This window comes from Bactrocera tryoni, chromosome 4 (genome assembly GCF_016617805.1).
Source record: "Bactrocera tryoni isolate S06 chromosome 4, CSIRO_BtryS06_freeze2, whole genome shotgun sequence".
NCBI classification, from domain to species: Eukaryota; Metazoa; Arthropoda; class Insecta; order Diptera; family Tephritidae; genus Bactrocera; species Bactrocera tryoni.
Genome location: NC_052502.1, coordinates 35193879 through 35215415, shown reverse-complemented (window position 1 = coordinate 35215415; position 21537 = coordinate 35193879). Strand labels below are relative to the sequence as shown.

General features: G+C 38.0%; 1 protein-coding gene across 2 annotated transcripts; it reads left to right on the top strand.

Moving 5' to 3' along the window:
- The first annotated feature begins 550 nt into the window (after positions 1–550).
- On the top strand, positions 551–21335 carry LOC120773403 (protein kinase 4). Of its 2 annotated transcripts, none has more exons than XM_040102264.1 (3): positions 551–1973; positions 20224–20594; positions 20757–21335. In XM_040102264.1, exons 1-3 carry the CDS (start codon positions 1298–1300, stop codon positions 21213–21215), a joined length of 1506 nt encoding a protein of 501 aa, XP_039958198.1. In that variant the 5' UTR covers positions 551–1297; the 3' UTR covers positions 21216–21335. The 2 variants fall into 2 exon arrangements, with proteins under 2 accessions (XP_039958198.1, XP_039958197.1); XM_040102263.1 differs by having other exon boundaries at positions 551–1994.
- Positions 21336–21537: the final 202 nt, after the last annotated feature.

Genomic DNA, 21537 nt, shown 5'->3' with positions numbered 1-21537 from the left:
CAACATGCTGAGGATCATACATCTCTGCGGGTGTGTGTATGAACACATATGTAAATACTTTCGCTGCGGATCACCACTGCTCAACGAGAAGATAATCTGCTTGAGACAAGAGCAGCATATAGCTTTGGTGTAAAAATAAGAAATGGGTGCAGGGGTGGAGATGGGAGTGCAGTTGCGGAGGTGTAGGAATGCTGCGTCGAAGAAAAAACGTCGCCTTTTCCAACAAGAATTTGAAAATAATTTCAGTAGTCAGTCGACTTTGGCATTGTTTAGTGTTTGCACAGCAATTAAGTTAATTAACTCATTTGTGTTTTTTGCTAATTGAATTAGGACGAGGAGCAAAAAAATAAATTGCCTGCAGAAAGACCAACATCAAATTAAAGCCACTGGGAAACTTGAAGAGTGAAATATAAAAACTAAAAAAAAAATTGCAAATGAAAATATAAAAATAAAAAAGAAAAACAATTAAACTAAAAAACAAAAAACAGTTAAATAAAAACAAAAACAATTAAGTAAAAAATACAAAAGCGGCAATCAAGTGCGCGGAAAGTGTTTTAATTTTTTCATTTACAAATATATGTACATAAAAATGTGCAAACCTATTGGGAGCCTTGCCGTGAAAAGTAAAATCACCAAAGTGGGAAATCAAAAGTGATTGTGCAAGCAATTACGACACTTCAACCGAAAGAGGTGAGCAACTGATTGCGCCGCCCAAAAAATCACTGTTAAATTACGCAATCGCGTTGCTATCTGTACGCGGCGACCAAAGTGGAGCGAAAATACATAAAATAAAATAGAAAAAATAAAAATAATATAAAAAGTAGTATGTCAACTGCAAAATAAAATACTCGAAATTAATACTGACAGCTAGTCAGCGTGGCGCACTGTGACGCCAGCAAAGTGTTAGCATCCTCGCAGCAGCGTACCCCGCGAGCTAGTTCACTCCATGGCGTTGTGCTGTCGCCGCCAATAGAGATCGACAAATGTCCGTGCCACAATTTCGTTAATTAATTGACTAGTAATTGAATTAATGCACAAATAAACGCACATACGCCAATAAACTTGCGTACATAACGGCATAACGCTACTGCGCACATTTCTGCTTGTTTATACATATGTATGTCAGAGCATCGCCGCTGCAAGTTTGTAGTCCAGTCAGCGAAATTCGACACTGATTTGCGCTAATTTAATGAGTTTCACTTGTTAACCGCCGCACGCGTCTCCGCATATAACAGCTGCTCGCTCCTTCTCCGCTTATATCTCCTCGCCTGGCGCTTGTGTGTGTGTGTGTGACTGTATGGCAGTCATGCTTAACTATCACGAACCACAGCATCTACAACAACCACAGGCGATGCCACAATTGAGTGGCTCAATTGCTAACGCCGACAATTTCTATTACCCACAAACGGTGAACGTGCCCACGTTGACATTACACAACGCTAATAACGGTGGCGGTCGTGCTGTCACAGCAGCGTCGGCATTGTTGGCGTCGGCGTCAGCATCGTCGTTGGATCATCTGCACAGTCTGACGCAGCATAATGCATTTGCGGTACATAATTGCAATAATAGCAACAACACTAACAACAACAACAACAACAACACTAACAACTGCAATGCCAATACCATTAACATGAGCTCCGCCGCCGGTGATGGCACAGCTTATCGACAACAACAGCATCAGCATCAACAACAAGAACATCATAATCATCATCACACACAGCAGCCGCAAACGGATCGAATTGCCGTTAGCGGCAATAGTAATATTGTTGGCTGCCGCAATTCCTGTTCACCCGACGAACTTACAAAAATCGAAGATAACTATCCTTTGCACGTTGTTGGCAGTAAACATTCGGAGAATGTGAAACGTTTTTCCGTGAACAATTTGTTGGAATTGGCTAATGATTGCCGCATTTCTGGTAAATTGCACCATCAGCATCAGCAGCAGCAGCAGCAGCAACAGGAGAATTTAGATGGTACGCAAATAAATGATCTAGGTGGGTTAATCTTCAGATAGTACATATTCATGTTTGCATATATGTAAGTATATCTATATGTGCGCCTATGCTTATGTGAAATGTCTAGAAATATCTCTAATTCCTTTGGAAATTTCACCAAAATCTGGGTTTGCCGACGGCTTTTATGTGTGTGTTTGTGATAGCAATCGAAAATGCATGGATAAATTAGTCTGTCTGTGGTAGTTTCATTCCTTTCATTTTGTTGTCCAATGCTTGCAGATGACGGCATGAGAAAAAGTGCCGATTTTAGGTTATAAGTGGAGGTAATTAAGATTTGATGAGTCATTAAAGCCCAATTTTCTATTTAGATTTCAGTTACTGGGTCATAGGCTCTAATAACGACAATAACTCAAATTATAGAAAATACTTCGCTAAATATACATATAAAGTCTCTTATGCATTTATGCTCAGAAAGGTTGGATACATAGTATGACATGATACAACACGTCAGTCGTTCTTCCTTTTCGCTGTTGGGCGCCAATTGGAGATTATAAGCGTAGGCAGGTACTTCTCCACCTGGTCTTTTCAACGGAACTCTTCCTCTTCCTCTGCTTCTTCAGAGCTGAAGTGTTATCATTCGGCTTAGCCGCTGTCGCTGTTCGCTGAACTATATCAATGTCGTAGTATACATATATCATACAGCTCATCGTTCCATCGAATGCGATATTTGCCGTGACCAACTCGCAAAGAACCATAAATCTTCAGTAGAAACTTTCTCTCAAAAATTTGTAACGCCGAATCATCAAATGTTGTCATCGTCCATGACACTGCATCTTATAGCAGGACGGAAATAATGTTTGACTTATAAAGTTTTGTTTTTGTTCGTCGAGAGAGGACTTTACTTCTCAATTGCCTACTCAGTCCGAAGTAGCACCTGTTGGCAATAATTATTTTGGAATTGAGGTTGGCGTTGTTGTTGGTGTTACTGCTGAATCCAAGATAAACCTTTTTTTTACGACCACGAAGTTTTAACTGTCAACAGTGACTTGGGAGCCAAGTTGCGAGTGCGACGACTGTTTGTTTGATGACAGGAGATATTTCAATTTGCTCTCGTTCACTACCAAACTCATTTACTTCGTTTTTTTTGCCCAATCTGGAGAAAGCAGAACTATCGATGTCATCGGCGTACGCCAGCAGTTGTATACTTTTTTGGAAGATTTTAGCTTCTCTATACAGATCTGAAGCTCGAATTATTTTCTCCAGGACTAGATTGATGAAATCGCATGATAGGAAGTCGCCTTGCCTGAAATCTCGTTTGGTATTGTACAATTCGAAAAGTCCTTCCCGATCTTGGTGGAGCTTTCGTTATTGATCCACATTAGTTTACACAGCTATATTAGTTTTGCGGGTATATGGTATTACCGTAATCAAAGAGTAAGGTGAATTTGTTTATAAAATGTAATTTCTATATTTATTCTTTCGAATCGATTTCATCCCCTTCAAAGTAATACCGGTCCGATGAAACGCACTTTTGCCAACGCTTTTCCCAGTCCTCGAAATAGTCGGAATAGTCTTTTTCCAACATAGCAGTCTTCAAGACCTTCAAATATACGGGTTTCTCTCCTCAATCGTATCAAAAAATCATCTCGACCTTGGACTTTTGAGTTCGCCGAATAGCCAAAATTTGCACGGGGCCAAATCAGGCATATACGGTGGTTACAGAACGACTTTTGAGTCGAGTTTTTGATAAATAAATCGCGAAGAACCAATGCAATATAAAATTGCAATTTTGACACCAATTGAGACTTGACGCGTTTGATAGACGAAACATTCATCAAAATAGTTTGGTCTGCACAAATGATATTTTAACACTATCAGCGAGATTTCAAATTGTTAATCGATAACTTTCAAGCACCTACTCTTTGATTGCTTGGCCGTGGTTGTCCACAGCGAGGTTTGTCATTACTGTCCTCGGCCACTACGAACTCGTTGTACTTCTTATAAAGGTTTTTGTGCCATAATTTGATCACCAACGATCTTTAAATGTGCCCACATAAGAAAATTCATTCCTCAAGCAGAAAGTGATGCACGTTCTTTGTACAAAAAAGTTAACCATTTCAAAATGAAAAAATTTTCTTTACAAAAACACGTGTAATTCGAAGATTATTACGAGTAAACCTTTTCACAAACGGATAAATCTTATAAACTGTGATACCAACATAGACGATAAACTTACCAGCCTTTGTGTATTAGTCATTAAAATTTTACTTAGAACTAGTACAAATAATAAAATAAATAATTGTCCTCTGTTATTGAAAAATGTCGTTTTTTACGGAAAACAAGCGATTTGCTTTAATTGATTTTAATATTAGTTATTCAAAAGAGAATTGTACAAATTCGTTGTTTTTTAAGAAATATGGGGGTGGACTAATAATTATTTAGACTTAACAACCGACATTACCTCAAGATACATTTAGTATCGTATAGAATATACCCGTAGACGGCTATTGTGTCAGCCGAACCGGAATCGTAATTTTTTGACCACCTGTGGAAGTCAAATAGGAGTTCGTAAAATAAAGGTCGATGATTCAAATCAATTTTTTTGAACGAAAATTTCGCAATAAAATCAAAAGGCGTTTAGATACTGTGTATGCTGACACTTCCTCTTTGATGGTTTGGTGATTCACTTAGTGCAATTACGCCGACTACTTGGAGAAAGTCGAAAGGACAACTGGGCTCCGAATTATATGGACGATTCTATAACGAATTGACGAAAAATCATCTGCATAGCAATGAACGGGTCTCAATTGGCAGGCTACGAATTGCTCAGATAGAAATTTAATCGGGGTTTCGCCACGATGGATATATAGGAAACATATTTTTCAAACGGTTTAAAGAACTGGAGCACTGAAGAAAACTATGTGGAGTTCTAGATCTCCATTATTCAAAAACTTTTGTTAGTATTGCAATATTTATCGGTCTGCTCTCTTAAATGTGATTACGTATTTAAATGTACATCTATAATTATTTATGAGTGTTTCGGTTACGTTTTGCATAATATGGTATAATGCACCTAACGGTTGTTTGTACCAGGCTAAACTCGTCCTAATTCATCAGCTAGTTTAGTAAAGAAGTAATGGATAATACAGGGTTTGTCTGGAAAGTAATAGGACTGAGTCAATTTAAGCTTGCTTGCTTGCTGCTTGGATCCTCTCTGTCGTCGCCGTTTTAGGCAAGGAAACAAAAAAAAACCCGTGGTCCATTACTCGTCACCTGTGATTACGTTATTCAAAAACTGGGTGAAATTACATTATCTGGTGATAACCCCGCCTACTTCTCATATAACAGTTCCGTTCCGTACAAGTGTGACGCATAAAAAATTAGGCGATTTTCGTGAATTTTTTTTAAAAGAAAGTACTATATTGAATGTTTCAACGTTCTATGGACGTAATAAAGTATATTCTTAGCTTTATTAAAAATTTTTTACAAAAATATTGAAAAATAACGGAGTTATGTGCTGTCTGCGGAAGTGCCGAAAAAAAGTGCCTCAATTGCTGGCATGATTCCGGTCGAATGAGTAGCTAAAACAAAAAAATTCAAAATGTTTATTAAACTTAAATTTTTTTCTATTTTATTTTCTATACAATGAACTACGATCTTTGAAAAATATCAAAAATTAAGAAAATGCCGTAATTTTGAAAAAAAAAAATGGTTTTTTTACGAAAAAAATGGTTGTTTTTTTAATGCCAAATTGACAATTTTCAACCAATCAAAGATCGTAGTCCATTGTATACCAAATGTATTCAACTATACCCAGTTTTAATTTGAAGCCGATCGGTAGATTTCTCGTTGAGTTATGATGTCAGCAATTTTGAAAAATGTCGTTTAGAGAAAAACGCGTTTAAAGTTTCACTTATATATGTTTGCACTTCTGAGCGGACGCTGTTTAGAACGCTGCCATTCAAAAACTATTCAAAATACGACCTTGCCGATTTCACAAAGAAAAAACAATTTTTTTTGAAAGTGTCACACTGGTATAGCCCCTTAAATTAGTAGTAAAATATTCCGATGCGCAAACAAATGTAATCAAATTACTACCACGTCTACTTTTCCTATAACCCAATTTTAAATTCAATCTTTCACTTTCTAAAATGCAAATCAAGCGCCAATGAATGTCTTAGGATACTTTTTTTTCTCAAATAGTGCAATTAAAGTAGGCCACTCTATAACAAAAAAGTGTCCGAAACGGACCAAAACTATTCAAGTCCACAGTTACCGAATATGTGGTTAAAAGGTCAATTACGGACCTTCTATCGAAAATATCGGTCAATCTGTCCTATTATGGAAATTCGGAGAGAACTTTATCCTAATAATTGTATGCCTTCATGTCCAAAATGGGTTGAATTGAATCGATAATTTCTTTACCCCCATATTCCTAATAGAGAGATTTTTGAACTTCCGCTTAACTTTACATCGGATATGTGGTCAAATATGTGAGTTATTTTTATAAAAAATGAGGCAGCATGTTTTTCTAATAACGATACAGCTTTGTACCAAAATGGATAAAATCGAGCGAAAACTTACCCCTTATAACTTGCAAAGCTTATGCACCTGAAGTTATTTCTCTGGCTTTGACCCTGGTAAGTTACAAGAATGTGAAATGTTCGGTTACGCCACTCTTAGCCCTTCTTTTTCGTTTCTTTTTTGTTTTTTATATACCTATTATACCTTTGCAGAAAATGCTTAATACATTATTACTTTGAAATGGCAAATTGCTTACTTTACATGCGCAAATATTCTGAATCTGATCAGTTCATGGCCATGATCACACCTACATCGAATATGACGAAAGGAACCGATAATGTGACCTTAAAGCATCTTAAATTTCTCTCAACACTAACATTCCTACATTTTCAGGTAGAAAATTTCTAGCTCAAGTTCAAAATTTGGTTTGAGTTCGATGAAGTGGAGTCATTAACACAAAATATAATTTGTTGGAAGCACAACAATTTGTCACCTGCATCACCTTTGCGCATTCTGCTGTACGTACAGTCATATATGTGGTATATGCCTGTACATAATATAGTCAGAATATTGCTCACGCACACTATAAAGTGCATTTCCACTCCACTCGACTAGCAGCGGAAAGCAGTCATTTGAACCGTACAAAAAACTAAAAATTCCAACATTTTCACAAATGACATAATGTTAATTCGTGTTGACAGTGCCGGCTGCTGCTGACAGCCAGAAAGGCAACCGGCAACCAGCAACTAGCGCAGCCACAAGAGCAACCACAAGCGAAACAATACAAACACATAGGCAAATTGGGAGGAAATTCAACTAAAAGTCTGGGCAAAAAAGTTCACTTTGTGTGGAAACTGACGCCATATACCATGCATATACATACATATGTATGCACCTACACATTTGTATATACAAGATTGCTCTGTTTGTTTAAACTTTTTGGCTGTTAGTGAGACTTTTGCATTAGAATTTTTAACTTTTGCTAAAACCGAATTCGTCTGTAATAACTGTAAACTTTTCCCTTTTTGTATTTTAATTCTATAGCATATTTGTAGTTGTTGTTTGTTTTTGATACCCGTCATCGCGCTTGCATTCATGGTACTACGCGTGCAATCTCATTCTTGCTTCTTGCTCTTTAATGGCGCAACTTTATACCCAAGTGACTTGTTGCTACTGGTGACTGCAGCAAACAATGCATTGCAACAACAACTGCAACACACTTATTTTTGCTAGATATATGCACGTAGATGCGCTCTTTGCTGCTGTCACGGCATTTTCAACGTCCAAGTTAATTTAGTTTGAGTCGCATGCCGCATGTGCAACGATGCAACACAAGGTGTATCCTTTTCAAATGTTGCCACACTCATGTAGTCGCTTGTCGGTTTTATTCACTATGGTTTCTAGTATCTTCTGGTGTGCATTGCACTTTATTTGGTGCTTCTCCCCACTTGAAATTTCACTTTTTATACGCTTCTGTTTCATTGAGCATTTGCTTGGAGCGGTTTCTATGTTGTTGTTCGCTACTCGTTTTTCGATCTCTGTATTTATTTGTTCAGTTTCTTTTAAGGAAGCTCCACTTAAAGGGTAGCAATTTCTGTGGCGCAGTCGTTTTTTATGCGATCCCACATTATTTTGACAGACAACAATCCCTCAGAGGCTATAGTGCTCTGCTTGTGGTTTTTTATGGCACACACAGCCCATATAAAAACTAAACAACAACAACAAAAGCGCGCATCGTTATAGCTACTTATTTGTGGTGGTGATAGGGTGATGTTTGAAGTTTGGTGACAAATTGGCATCACTTGTGATGTGACAGATTTATTTTGTGCTGCGTCGCTTTGATGGAGTTTTTTATACCTCCCAGCCTCGTACACATGTGTATGTGTTTATTTATAATCATTTGCAAGAAGAATTGCATTTCGAATTTACATTTAATTTGTTTTTTACTTCTCCGCAATTTGTAATTAACTGAATTATTGTCTCTATAAAAAGTGTTAAATATATTTGTGTAGTTTGTGGGTGTCTTTTTTAAGTGCCATTGATGTACTCATTTGCCTACCGTGAATATTCGGATTTTTTTATGAGGATTTAAATTACTCAGTCAGTCAATACTCGTGGAAACTTCTTTTACTTCTTTTTCTAATTTTATATCCTAAGCATTATAGAATATTGCTGACATACAAAAAAAATGATCTAAATTAAGTTCTTATATAGAAAAATATTTTTTATTTGACAAATTATCTTCCATAAATAAGGAGTGAATTATTGTCAAAAACAACATTATAATCTTCCAGCATAATGTTCTGATTGAGTGTAGTGTTCTGATCTGACTACTATAACATATCGTTCCCATACAAAATTACCGATCAAAATCGTGCTTTGTATGGAACACTTTGTTTTAACGCGTGTTGTTTTGCTCCAAGCCCTGAATCGAAGCGGGATTATCCGCATAGACTTTAGACTTTACATATCCCCACAGGAAAATGTCTAACGATATGAAATCATACGATTTTGGTGGTGTTTACCAAGTGTGCTCTCAATAAATATCTCGATTGGTGCGATGTGTGGGAAGTGGCGCCGTCATGTTGAAAGCAAATGTCGCTGAGATCACAATCAGTTATTATGGTGCGATAACGGTCACCATTAACGGTTACGTTCCCACCAGCATCATTTTCGAAAAAATCTTCTTCTTCTTAATTGGCGTAGACACCGCTTACGCGATTATAGCCGAGTTAACAACAGCGCGCCAGTCGTTTCTTCTTTTCGCTACGTTGCGCCAATTGGATATTCCAAGCGTAGCCAGGTCCTTCTCCACCTGGTCCTTCCAACCGAGTGAAGGTCTTCCTCTTCCTCTGCTTCCCCCGGCGAGTATAGCGTCGAAAACTTTCAGAGCTGAAGTGTTTCCGTCCATTCGGACAACATGACCTAGCCAGCGTAGCCGCTGTCTTTTAATTCGCTGAACTATGTCAATGTCGTCATATATCTCGTACAGCTCATCGCTGCATCGAATGCGATATTCGCCGTGGCCAACGCGCAAAGGACCATAAATCTTTCGCAGAACTTTTCTCTCGAAAACTCGCAACGTTGACTCATCAGTTGTTGACATCGTCCAAGCCTCTGCACCATATAGCAGGACGGGAATTATGAGTGACTTATAGAGTTTGGTTTTTGTTTGTCGAGAGAGGACTTTGCTCTCAATTGCCAACTCAGTCCGAAGTAGCACCTGTTGGCAAGAGTTATCCTGCCTTGGATTTCTAGGCTGACGTTGTTGGTGGTGTTTACGCTGATTCCAAGATAGACGAAATTATCTACGACTTCAAAGTTATGACTGTCAACAGTGACGTGAGTTCCAAGTCGCGAGTGCGACGACTGTTTGCTTGATGACAGGAGATATTTCGTCTTGCCCTCGTTCACTGCCAGACCCATTTTATGTGCTTCCTTGTCCAGTCTGGAGAAAGCAGAACTAACGGCGCGGGTGTTGAGCCCGATGATATCAATATCATCGGCATACGCCAGCAGCTGTACACTCTTATAAAAGATGGTACCTTCTCTATTAAGTTCTGCAGCTCGAACTATTTTCTCCAGAAGCAGGTTGAAAAAGTCACACGATAGGGAATCGCCTTGTCTGAAACCTCGTTTGGTATCGAACGGCTCGGAGAGGTCCTTCCTGATTCTGACGGAGCTTTTGGTGTTGCTCAACGTTAGCTTACACAGCCGTATCAGTTTTGCGAGGATACCAAATTCAGACATCGTGGCATAAAGGCAGCTCCTTTTCGTGCTGTCGAAAGCAGCTTTGAAATCGACGAAGAGGTGGTGTGTGTCGATTCTCTTTTCAAGGGTATTTTCCAAAATTTGGCGCACGGTCTGGTCGGCTGTTGATTTTCCTGGTCTGAAGCCACACTGATAAGGTCCAATCAGTTTATTGACTTTCATACAATACGCTCGATATACTTAACTTTATATGCGTTGTTTAAGAGACTTATCCCACGGTAGTTGGCGCAGATTGTGGGGTCACCTTTTTTTACGGATTGGGCATAGCACACTTAAATTCCAATCGTTGGGCATGCTTTCGTCCGACCATATTTTACAAAGAAGCTGATGCATGCACCTTATCAGTTCTTCGCCGCCGTGTTTGAATAGCTCGGCCGGCAATCCGTCGGCCCCTACCGCTTTGTTGTTCTTCAGGCGGGCAATTGCTATTCGAACTTCTTCATTGTCGGGTAGTGGAACGTCTGCTCCATCGTCATCGATTGGGGAAATCGGGTTCTCCTTCTCCTGGTGTTGTGCATTCACTGCCATTCAGCAGGCTGGAGAAGTGTTCCCTCCATAATTTAAGTATGCTCTGGGCATCAGTGACTAGATCACCTTTGGGGGTTCTACAAGAGTATGCTCCGGTCTTAAAACCTTCTGTTAGCCGCCGCATTTTTTCGTAGAGTTTTCGAGCATTACCCCTGTCGGCCAGCTTATCAAGCTCTTCGTACTCACGCATTTCGGCCTCTTTCTTCTTCTGTCTACAAATGCGTCTCGCTTCCCTCTTCAACTCTCGGTATCTATCCCATCCCGCACGTGTAGTGGTCGATCGTAACGTTGCGAGGTAGGCAGCCTGTTTTCTCTCCGCTGCGACACGGCACTCCTCGTCGTACCAGCTGTTCTTTTTCACTTTCCGAAAACCAATGGTTTCGGTTGCAGCTGTACGTAAGGAGTTCTTTGGTCACATCGTCCTTCTCTTCCGTCGGGGCGTGGGCGCAGATCAGCGATATCTTGAAGAACCTCGCTTTGATGCGGATTGTGGCTAGACGTTCATTCACTGCAGTGAAAAAATAAGGACCGATGATTCCACCGGCCCACAAATCACCCCAAACCGCGGTTTTCTTTTCTGGATGAAATGACAGCTCTTGAATCTCTTGGTGTCGATCTTCGCCCAAATTAGACATTTTTGCTCGTTTGCACACTCATTGAAATGGGCCGAAAACGTCGGATATTCATGGAACTTTTCAAGAGCCCATAAAGCGAAGCGATGTCGCCTGGGAAGGTTGACCGACTTCAGATCATATACTGCTTGTATTTTATACGTCAATTTAAGATCTCGACCCAAAAGACGCCAAGTCGTTCCATAAGTCAGTCCGATTTGCTGCGAACGGTACCGAATCGACTCTTCACGGTGTTCATGCACACTCTCTTCTAAGACTGCTATATCTTCTTCACCGCGTGCTGGACCGAATAGACCGGTCGAACATTATCAAATAATGAATATCAAGATGGGTGATGGTGTTGCATATATTTCGCTTAGTTGGCCGATTATGTTGACCATAAATTGAGCGAAGCACCCGAAACACATTCTTTACAGAACGTAAATTTTCGTAAGAAAGTTGAACGATTTGTATACGTTGTTCAGGCGTAAGTCTTTTCATGATGAAATGCCAAACAATACTAAACAAAAATAACATTATAGCTTGACACGACTCACGCGTGATCTGTCAAATTAAGACTATTGATGCCCCTTATTATCTATATTGTACAGATCGGACATCTTTGGCATATTGCTATAAATGTTTTTTACACCCTTTTATAATAAAAGAAATGCTTCTGTGAATTGTATTACACCTTCGGTACAGCCAAAGTTCACGTTTTCTCTTCGATATTGCTTCCCTTTAGCTCACTTAACTTTACATACACATATACTCTCACACATTTTGGTTGTGAACAGCAGTCAGTTGTTTCCGTCGCAACTCATCAAAATTGAGACATATCATATCAAGCGTGTAAGTAATACGTCAACGTTTGTGAATTGCCGCGAATTGCCGCCCAGGTTATTATGCACAAAGGATTCGCCGCAAAAATATTTCTTTGATGGTTGTGATATTCCTCTTTCCATAGCGGATTTATCGCAGAAACTGTCAGAAAACACTTAATATTAAATATGAATATGAACTTCGCAATCACTATAAAGTCGGCAGGGAGTTCAAATATATTTAAGTTTACCTAAGATTGACTATTTCAGATTTTCTTATATAAATTCAGAAAATCTTCTCGCTCGCTGTCCTGTACTCCTTAGATTAGTATCTTAACTTAGCTTCTAGTAGATGTTTTAGGATATCGATCGATTGACGATATATGAAGAAGATCATATAAAAAATACTTTACATTGCGTATTATTTTCCAAGATAGAAATAATATTTTCAACCTGATAATTTCGAGAATCCGTAGGGCAACTGGCCTTTCGAAGTACCAATCAACTTCATAATTAGGCTTTTTTAAACTCTATGTGCGACCTCTTATTGCACTTTATATTACTTGGGTTATACCTTTTCTTAATTGTGGAGAAAAAATACGAGACTCGCCTTATTTTATAGACATACATACATATATTGAAGACCTATCCATGACTTTGGCCAAACTCCTCATAGATAAATTCACAATTTCTTTAAATTCATTTTTTACTCGCCTCATCTCCCCTCTCGAAATGTCAACTCTGTTGCTTTTATGTTGACAGCTCGGTTATGCGCCGCTGTCAAATCAGAATCACAAGCACCGCCTTTCAAAAATTGCCCACATATGGCGCGTGTGTGTGCAACGATTTATCATTATGCGCACAGATATTCTGTGTCGGCAAGCACAACAACAGCAGCAACAACAACAAAAAATCTACAATGCACAATTCAAGTGGCTGTCGGCGTGACTTCCCACAGCGAACGAGATGAATAATTAAATTTTAAAGAGCACTAAATTTTCACCTAATTATAAATCATCATCGTTTTGTATGTTTTTTTTCGTTCGTTCGGATTTTCAGCCCCTGCTTTCGAGCAATGTCGACTGCCGACCGCTGTTTGTTGGCTGCCTCCTTCACATTGTTTTGAGTTATGCGCGTTCCGGCGTAATTTGTGTCATCGCATGGATCAGTGACATTTCATTTGGCGGTTCCTTGACAAGCGCTGCTCGTATGACTTTTTGCTACTGGGCATAAACTCGTATTATAGTTTGGAATTTATGTGAATTTATTTATGTTTATCATATTTCGTAGTAGTTTCGCGGTTTCAGTAATCTGCTAATTATTTCAGTTCCTGATAATAGTAAAATAGTGGTTTAATGCATATAGTACATAAAAATAACAAGCAGTCCAATTTTGTGTATAATAAATAAAATCATTCAGAATTAAATAAAATACCTTTGTGATTCCCAAAAGTTAGTTTAAAGTCAAAATTTACTGCTAAATACTTCAGTTTAAACAATATTTATTTAATAAATAAGTAAGGAAAATTTACCTCGGTTGTAACCAAACTCTTTATACTCACGCAACTTGTAAGGATCAAAGCCCTGATATATTTTCCGAATTGGCAAAAATTGGTACTGAAAAACTGTCTTGAAATAGTTCCCTATACGATATTCTATGAATTTATGAAAAGAATTTCAATCATATTTGGTGACTTATGAACGTAATTTATAAGTTATAGACTCAATTAGTTCATTACTGTAATTTGCTTCTTGTGTGGTACTTGTATAATTATATTATAATCAACTTAGTTAACTCAAAACGAATTAAATATAATTTTAGGGACGGCTTTTAATATATTCGGTATATATTGGGTATACGAGGTATGTTCAAAAACTGACGGGTATTTTCGTTTTTTGAAAAAAAAAGAAAAAAAAAATTATGAATGGCTTTTACCTCTTTCAGCCCTTTAAGATTCTCTTTATTTTTGGAAATAGCAAAAGTCACACGGGACCATGTCTAAAGAATATGAAAGCTACGGAAACATTACAGCATTGTTTTTTGCACAAGAATTTAGGAACAATCAACTAAGTGTGAGCTTTTAACAAACGAATACCGCAAAAAAGTTGGATAATTGAACTCTCCCCAAACCAGTGATGTTTTAATTTTAAAATAACCATTATTTTTTAACACACCTTGTCTGAGATCAATGATAAGTCATTATATTATGGTATGAAGTTTAAACTATTTTTTTATATTCAGTGCTAATCCACATAATTTTAAGAAAATATTTCCATTTAACTTCGTTACTCATATCATTAATGATATGGTATGAAGTTTAAACTATTTTCTTTTTATATTCAGTGCTAATCCACATAATTTTAAGAAAACATTTCCATTTAACTTTGTTACTCATATCATTTATATGACACATATTGATCCATGTTTAAAGTACATATAAGTTCAAATGGAAGTTCGAAAGTTATAATATTAGGTATGTTTAGGGTTTCCCTACCCCTATTTTGCCCATTTTTTACACAAGGAAAAATTATTGCGGGAAAAAGATGTTATCAGAATTTCATCAATATATCTCTGGTATGAAGTCAGACATAGGCGCTAAGGTCAACATATGTACATATACGCTATCAGAGGGCATGAAAACTAATTGTCCGATTTTTACCATACTCGTATAGCACACTTCTGAAATCTTACCTATATATACCGTAAAGAGAAAGAATTACATAGATATGCACTACTTTAAAGCTCTGTTACATAGCCTATGAGATTTTCGATATCGCTAACGATATCAAAATAACGTTATGCACCACACTTAGTTAAAATTGGTTGAGCAGTTTCTTAGGTAATGCATTTCATATGAAAAGCGGGTATTATTTACACTGATTTCTATGAAACCTTTCTGCATCATATAAGTTGTAGAATTTAATGCTTCTGATGTACTTATCTAGTGAGTTATTGCACCTTTAGTAGTTTTCAACATAATCGATCTATGGGGGTGGGCTTGGTTATCATTTGATTTCATACATTTTTTCCATTGTGTGAAAGGGCTTAACAACCCTTGTTCTTCTTAGCAAGTGTGGTTGGAAAGGCGAAAAATATAGAAGTTTGTGAGGTACAGACATTATACCTATTAAGGGTGCCTCGCCCACAATTTGCGAGAAAGTAAATTCCATGAAATATATGAAAGAAATTATTAGTTCGGCGATTGTAGGGAATTGAATAAATTAAATTTTGGACCAATTCATGGATTGTTGCAACTTCATCCTTCAATGTTTTTATGTCTAAGTCGTAGGCAAGACTTTTTCAAATTCGTATGCGTTTGCTTCTAAAGGGTGATCCATTTCGAGGTCTCCTACTTATTTAAAGAAATAACACAAAAATTTAAAATTTAATGAGAAATATTTAGTAACATTCTTTGGCATTTATTTTTTGATGATTATCTCTTTCAAATGTTGGCCGCGGCTATGTCTCGGATAGCCCATCCGTTGAGTCCAATTTTCGATGACTCGTTCGAGCATTTCGATTGGTAACTTGCGAATGACACACGTGATATTTTGCTCCAAGCCCTGAATCGAAAAGGAATATTCCACATAGGCTTTAGATTCATCGCTCAATAAATGTATTGATCACGAGCTTCAATTTCAGACATCAAATAGTCGGTTATCATGGCGCGATAATGGTCGCCATTGGCGGTTATGTTCTCACCGGCATAATTTTTGAAGAAATACGGAGCGATGATTCCTGCAAATCACACAAAACCGTTGTTTTTTCTGGAGGAAATGACAGCTCTTGAAACTCTTCAGGTCACTCTTCACCCCAAATGCGGAAACTTTGAAGTTTTGTTTACATACCCCTTGAGCCAGAAGTATACCACACTTTTCAACAGCCTTTGGGAAGGTTGAGCGATGTCAGTTCTTGCACAAGCTGTATTTTGTATGCTTCTAATTTAAGATCTCGACGTAGTATGCGCCAAGTCGTTCCATACGTCAATCCGAGTTGCTGCAAACGGCGTCGAAACAACTCTCCACTGTATTCGTTTATACTCACAGCTACGGCTGCTATATTTTCTGCACCCCGTGCTGGACGTGGACGTGGTCTTTCGGTCGAATATTATTCAATAATAAATGCTGGGTCCAAGATGAGTGATGATGTTGCGCATAGTACGCTCAGTAGGCCGATTATGTCGACCATAAGTAGAGCGAAGCGCACCAAATAAATTTTTTACAGAACGTGAATTTGCGTAATAATTGTTGAACAATTTGTAGATGTTGTTCAGGCGTAAATTTTTCCATGATGAAATGCCAAACAATATTGAACAAAAATAACTTGATAGCTTGACACGACTCACGCGTGATCTGTCCAAAAAAGGCTATTGAAAAAATAACATTTTTTCGATTAAAAATTATTTCTCTCGCAGGGGTTTGTTTTCAAATCAAGTCCAACTAATTGTCATCTAATTTATTATAATTTAACAATAGTAAGATTATGCAAAATTTAAGAAGGCTCTAATCCAAAGAGCTAAGTCTACTGATTCTACACAAAACCGTCATAAAGCTTGGGAAAATTTACTTTGTAAAAACCGTATAAAAAATTTAGCGCTAATAGTGTATATAAAATTTGCCAAAATTTAAGCATTGAAACAAAGTGCAAAAATTACCGGGCTTCGCGGATACGAACACATATATAAACCTAACATACTTTTATGGAGCAATCGTAAAAGCAGCTGAGAATTAAAAGACAGCAGATGCCTAGAAATGCTTTTAGAAAATCAATTAGTTTAGTTAAAGAGCGCAAAATCGTACTGAAATATTAAATTGAAATACATAAGGTAATGCTAGACATTTTTATGCCCCAATGAGCTATTAAACATGTGCTACTACTACTAAATATTTGACAAACATACATATTTTCCAGCAAATGTGAACACTAAATCATTATTTTACGAGTTTTTAATTCGATTACCAAATGAAATTGCCTTGCGGTGCGCTAATGGTCTACCAAGTACCTTTAAGTGTGAAATTAAATGAAAGAAATTCTCGCTAAAATTTATATGAAAACCAGAAAGTGAAAGTATTAAAGAGATATATTCAAGAGAAATGCACGAAAAACTATTTAAGGATCTGTTGTTATGTATGTGTTTGCGTGTGTGCTTGTCGTCAGCTGGCGAAAGGTGTTAAGTGAGTAATAACAAAATCAAGTTATTTGCTATACCGTGCGGTGGCAAGCGTGACAATTGACCATTTGTTGTTATTGTAGTTGGTGCTGTCGTCTGAGAGGTTGTAAACATGCTGTGCAACTAGACGGCAAAATTTAATGATTCACTGCAACGGCACAATGAAATTGACGACGACCATTGACACATAAAATCACATTTGATGTGTCCTCTGGCGCTCGCTCGCCAAATGCTGACGCGTCGTAAAAATCTTAATGTGTTGTAAACGACACAATGGCTTGGTTGATAGTGTGGGTGTGCGTACGGAGCTATATTTTCTAAGTCACATAGATGTGGTGGTCATTTTCCCCTAATGCGTAATTTGAGCTTTGATTTGAAGATGCTCACACTACGTGGAATTGATTTAATGTTTACGATGCTACTACTTGTGAGTACATACATACGTATGTATACAAGTATATGGCTGGCATACACATCCACTTGAGAAGAGGAATTTATTGCTTTCTTAAATGTAAAATAATGCGTGGAAAATTTTCAATAGTACACTTAATTTCGTATATAAGGATGTTTTTCTGTGCGAGTTAGTGGAACAAAGAATAGAGATATCGAGATTTGAAGGTATAAAACCTTTGGAAACAAGTAAGGAAGGGCTTAGTTCGGGTGTAACTGAACATTTCATACTCTTGCAACCTGCCAGGATCAATGCCAGCAAATGATTCTATCCGAATATCTATAATATGTATATTCTATAATATATGTCACAGATGGATAGGTTTTGTCGATATCGGTTGAGTAGGTCCTGAGATATTACTTTCATCGAAATGTCAATTTTTGACCCCGGCTCCTATAAAGACTTCTTGACTCATTGCAAGTGTAAAATTCAATGCCTCTTGTAATTTTTTTTATTGATTTCTCGCAGGATTCTCCTTAAATTTGAATTATATATTTGACATATTGGCCGATATTTTCGGTCACAAATTAACTATAGGCCCTGGGAAACACATATTCAGTACCTAAGCGCTTAAACACTTTTGGTTCCATTTGGTAAATTTTTTGTCGAAAGGTGATTTCCTTCAAAGGTTTTCGTGCTAAGTTTTATCTCGTTATATAACGAAGGTTATTATCCACGAAATTGCTCCCAATTTTTGCAAAGAAATTCGTGTACCAAGTTTTATTACGATACATAAATTTTTATGTAAGTTACTGCTTGAATAGACACACAAACGGACTCACGGATGAACAGACGGACAGACAGGCATCTAGATTTCAGCTCGTCTTAGGTTTTAGTTTTAGGGGATACAAACATATCATATTTTGGCAACTAACGGATTTTCAATAAAGGCCCTACAAAAGTATTCCTGTAAAAGTACATTCGATGCCATTATATATGGAACTCGATTTCTTTTACATTGCTACCATGGGTACGTTTGCCGAAGTCCAGACGCTGAACCCAATTTTCGATGGTTTTCTAGAATAAATCGGCCGATACTGCTGCAATTTCCCGTTTGATATTCGTATTCATCAATCGTCGCTGGTTTGTTGGCAGAGACCATAGACTTGACGTAGCCCTAAAGGAAATAGTCCAATGACGTCAAATCGCAAGACTGAGACGACCAAATGACTCGGCCATTTCATGAGATAACATGTTCACCAAACTTGGTTTTCACTAAATCGATTGTCACATTCGCATGTGGTGCCGTCTTGTTCGAAACACATGTTGTCCAAGTCCATATCATCCAATTCGGGCCAAAAATATTTGGTTATCATTGAAGCCGGTCTTGATCATTACAGAAGAAGTACGTCCCAATGACGTAAGTTTTTCGAGATGCAATGGTAACTCGAGAATAGGTGTGGATTGCTGTCTGACTAATAACGCATATTTTGGTTATTGACGAAGCCATTCAGCCAGAAATGAGCCTCATTGCTGAACATGATTTTTCGATGAAAATTCGGTGGTCAAGCGCCTCGTCTAGCGTCGATTTCATCTTGTATGGACATAGGCTAAGATCTTTTGGTAAAATTCGACTGATTTGGGTCTTCCTCAATTGATGCGCTAGCGGCAGCAATATTCTCGACACCACGGGCACTTCTTTGTCTCACTGACACGGAAACATTTGGATTCAGATTTTTCTACTAGACACTCAATTGTAGATCTAACAGGACGATTATGACGACCATAAATTGGACGTAGCGCTCTTAAAGTTAAGGCTACTGACTCCAAATTTCGGTAGTAAATTTTAATAATTTCGACTCGTTGGAACGTATATATTTCCATGATGATATGGCAAACATTACTGAAGAGGTCTATTTTTGTAGAGTCCCTATTGAAAAACCCGTTATTTACCGAATGAACTTAAATTTTAAAAGTATTTTGAAATATGCGCACATTCGACGAAAACAAAATTCGATTTTTTTTTTAGTTCACGAGTGGATATAATCCTGTAAGTTAGTCGATGTCGTATTTAACAAGACCTTTTTTATAGCAGCCAGTTCTAAGTATTATTCATAGTTCAGCCTTTTCTCTTAAAAATATTACTCGCAGCTGTGTACAAAATAGAGTTCGAAAAAGTTTTTCATGAATGTGTATTCTTAAAATCGACATTTTATTAAATTCAGACTATCATGACGGCACGAATCTAACTACTGACACCTTCTGAGTTTTTTCTTTATTGGAAACACATGCCTTCTACTCTGTCGTAAACACACATATTTTTCAAAAGGATCGTATAAATTACGCCATGATCTCTCCGTCGGCATCCCGTTTAATCTTATTATTCTTTGGCTTTCGCAGCGTAAAAGCCGCCGCAGTAGTATTTTAAAAGGCTCAATATTTAAATTTACAGATGATAGTTTCCGTAGCAGCAATGACGACTACCCCGATGCATCCAATTTAATGGAGCTTACACACACAGTGGCGGTGCAGCGTCAAAATTCACAACATCACCTGCCGAATTCGCACACCTCGCACATGTTGCACCAACACAGTGAACAACAACAAATGCATACACAACATTCACAGCACGTTGCACCGCCGCCACCCATAACGTCGGCTCAACAGCAACAACATTCACGTAAGCCACGTCGCAATCGAACTACGTTCACCTCTGGCCAATTGACTGCATTGGAGAAGGTCTTCGAACGTACTCACTACCCGGACGCATTCGTGCGCGAAGAACTGGCCAACAAAGTAGGACTAAGTGAGGCACGTGTACAGGTGGGTGTCTGTACTAACAAAATCGCAAATGAAATTTTAATACCTGCACATGCGATGAATACATTTATGCACTTTTCTCAAAATTCACTCACTTCCACTTCCATATCCACAACTACTGCCATTTACTCTTTGCTTCTTATACGTCTGTCTGTTCTGTCATAGGTATGGTTTCAAAATAGACGCGCCAAATTTCGCCGCAATGAACGGAGCTCTACGTGTGGCCGCTCCATATTGGCGAGTACGCCACAACCAGTGCCACCCATCAGCGTCACGCACAAATTCGATAAAGCCATCGCCGGTAGTGGCAGCGCTGGTGGATTTTTTCATCAGCAAATGGATCATGCGGCCGCAGCGGCAGCCGCTTACACTTTGAGCTTTCCAACACTTGGCATGTATTCAACGGCAGCAGTAGCTGCCGCTGCTGCAAAAAATTATGCAAATTCCTATAATGCATTTGGCAGTGGACCAGCGGTTGGTGCTACTGTGGATGGACTCACCGGTGCCGGGGGTGGTGGAGGTGGCGGTTGTGGCTTCTTTGGTTCTTCGAATTATTGCGCGCCTGCTACTGGTTATCAACACAGCTATGCAACATTGCGGTATAAGGGAGCTCAAGGATTTTAGCGCTATGAAATGAAATGTTAAGAGAAGCTGCAGATAAGTGAATAAAAAGTACAACTTAGTTAAATTTTCATTAATATACTTAAGGAGATTCGTTCAATAAAATATTTATTTAATATTATCTATTATGCGCACTGTAAGTAAAACGAATGCAAATGATTTTTATTGGATTTTGTGAAGAAGGCATGCAAAAGGATTTGAAAATTATTAAGAAATCAGTGGGAGATGTTTTTTCTAGTAATCTATAACGCTCTGGAATATTGAATTCGGCGTAATCTTAAGGCTTTCACTGCTGAATTTATGCTAGTGAAAACAATAAGATGAA

What these genes read in the sequence shown, in the direction of transcription:
- LOC120773403 (XM_040102263.1), top strand. Translation starts at nt 1,298, where the DNA reads ATGGCAGTCATGCTTAACTATCACGAACCACAGCATCTACAACAACCA. An exon ending in TACGCAAATAAATGATCTAG is followed by an intron (nt 1,995 to 20,223) that starts GTGGGTTAATCT and finishes TTAAATTTACAG; the next exon opens with ATGATAGTTTCCGTAGCAGC. An exon ending in TAAGTGAGGCACGTGTACAG is followed by an intron (nt 20,595 to 20,756) that starts GTGGGTGTCTGT and finishes GTTCTGTCATAG; the next exon opens with GTATGGTTTCAAAATAGACG.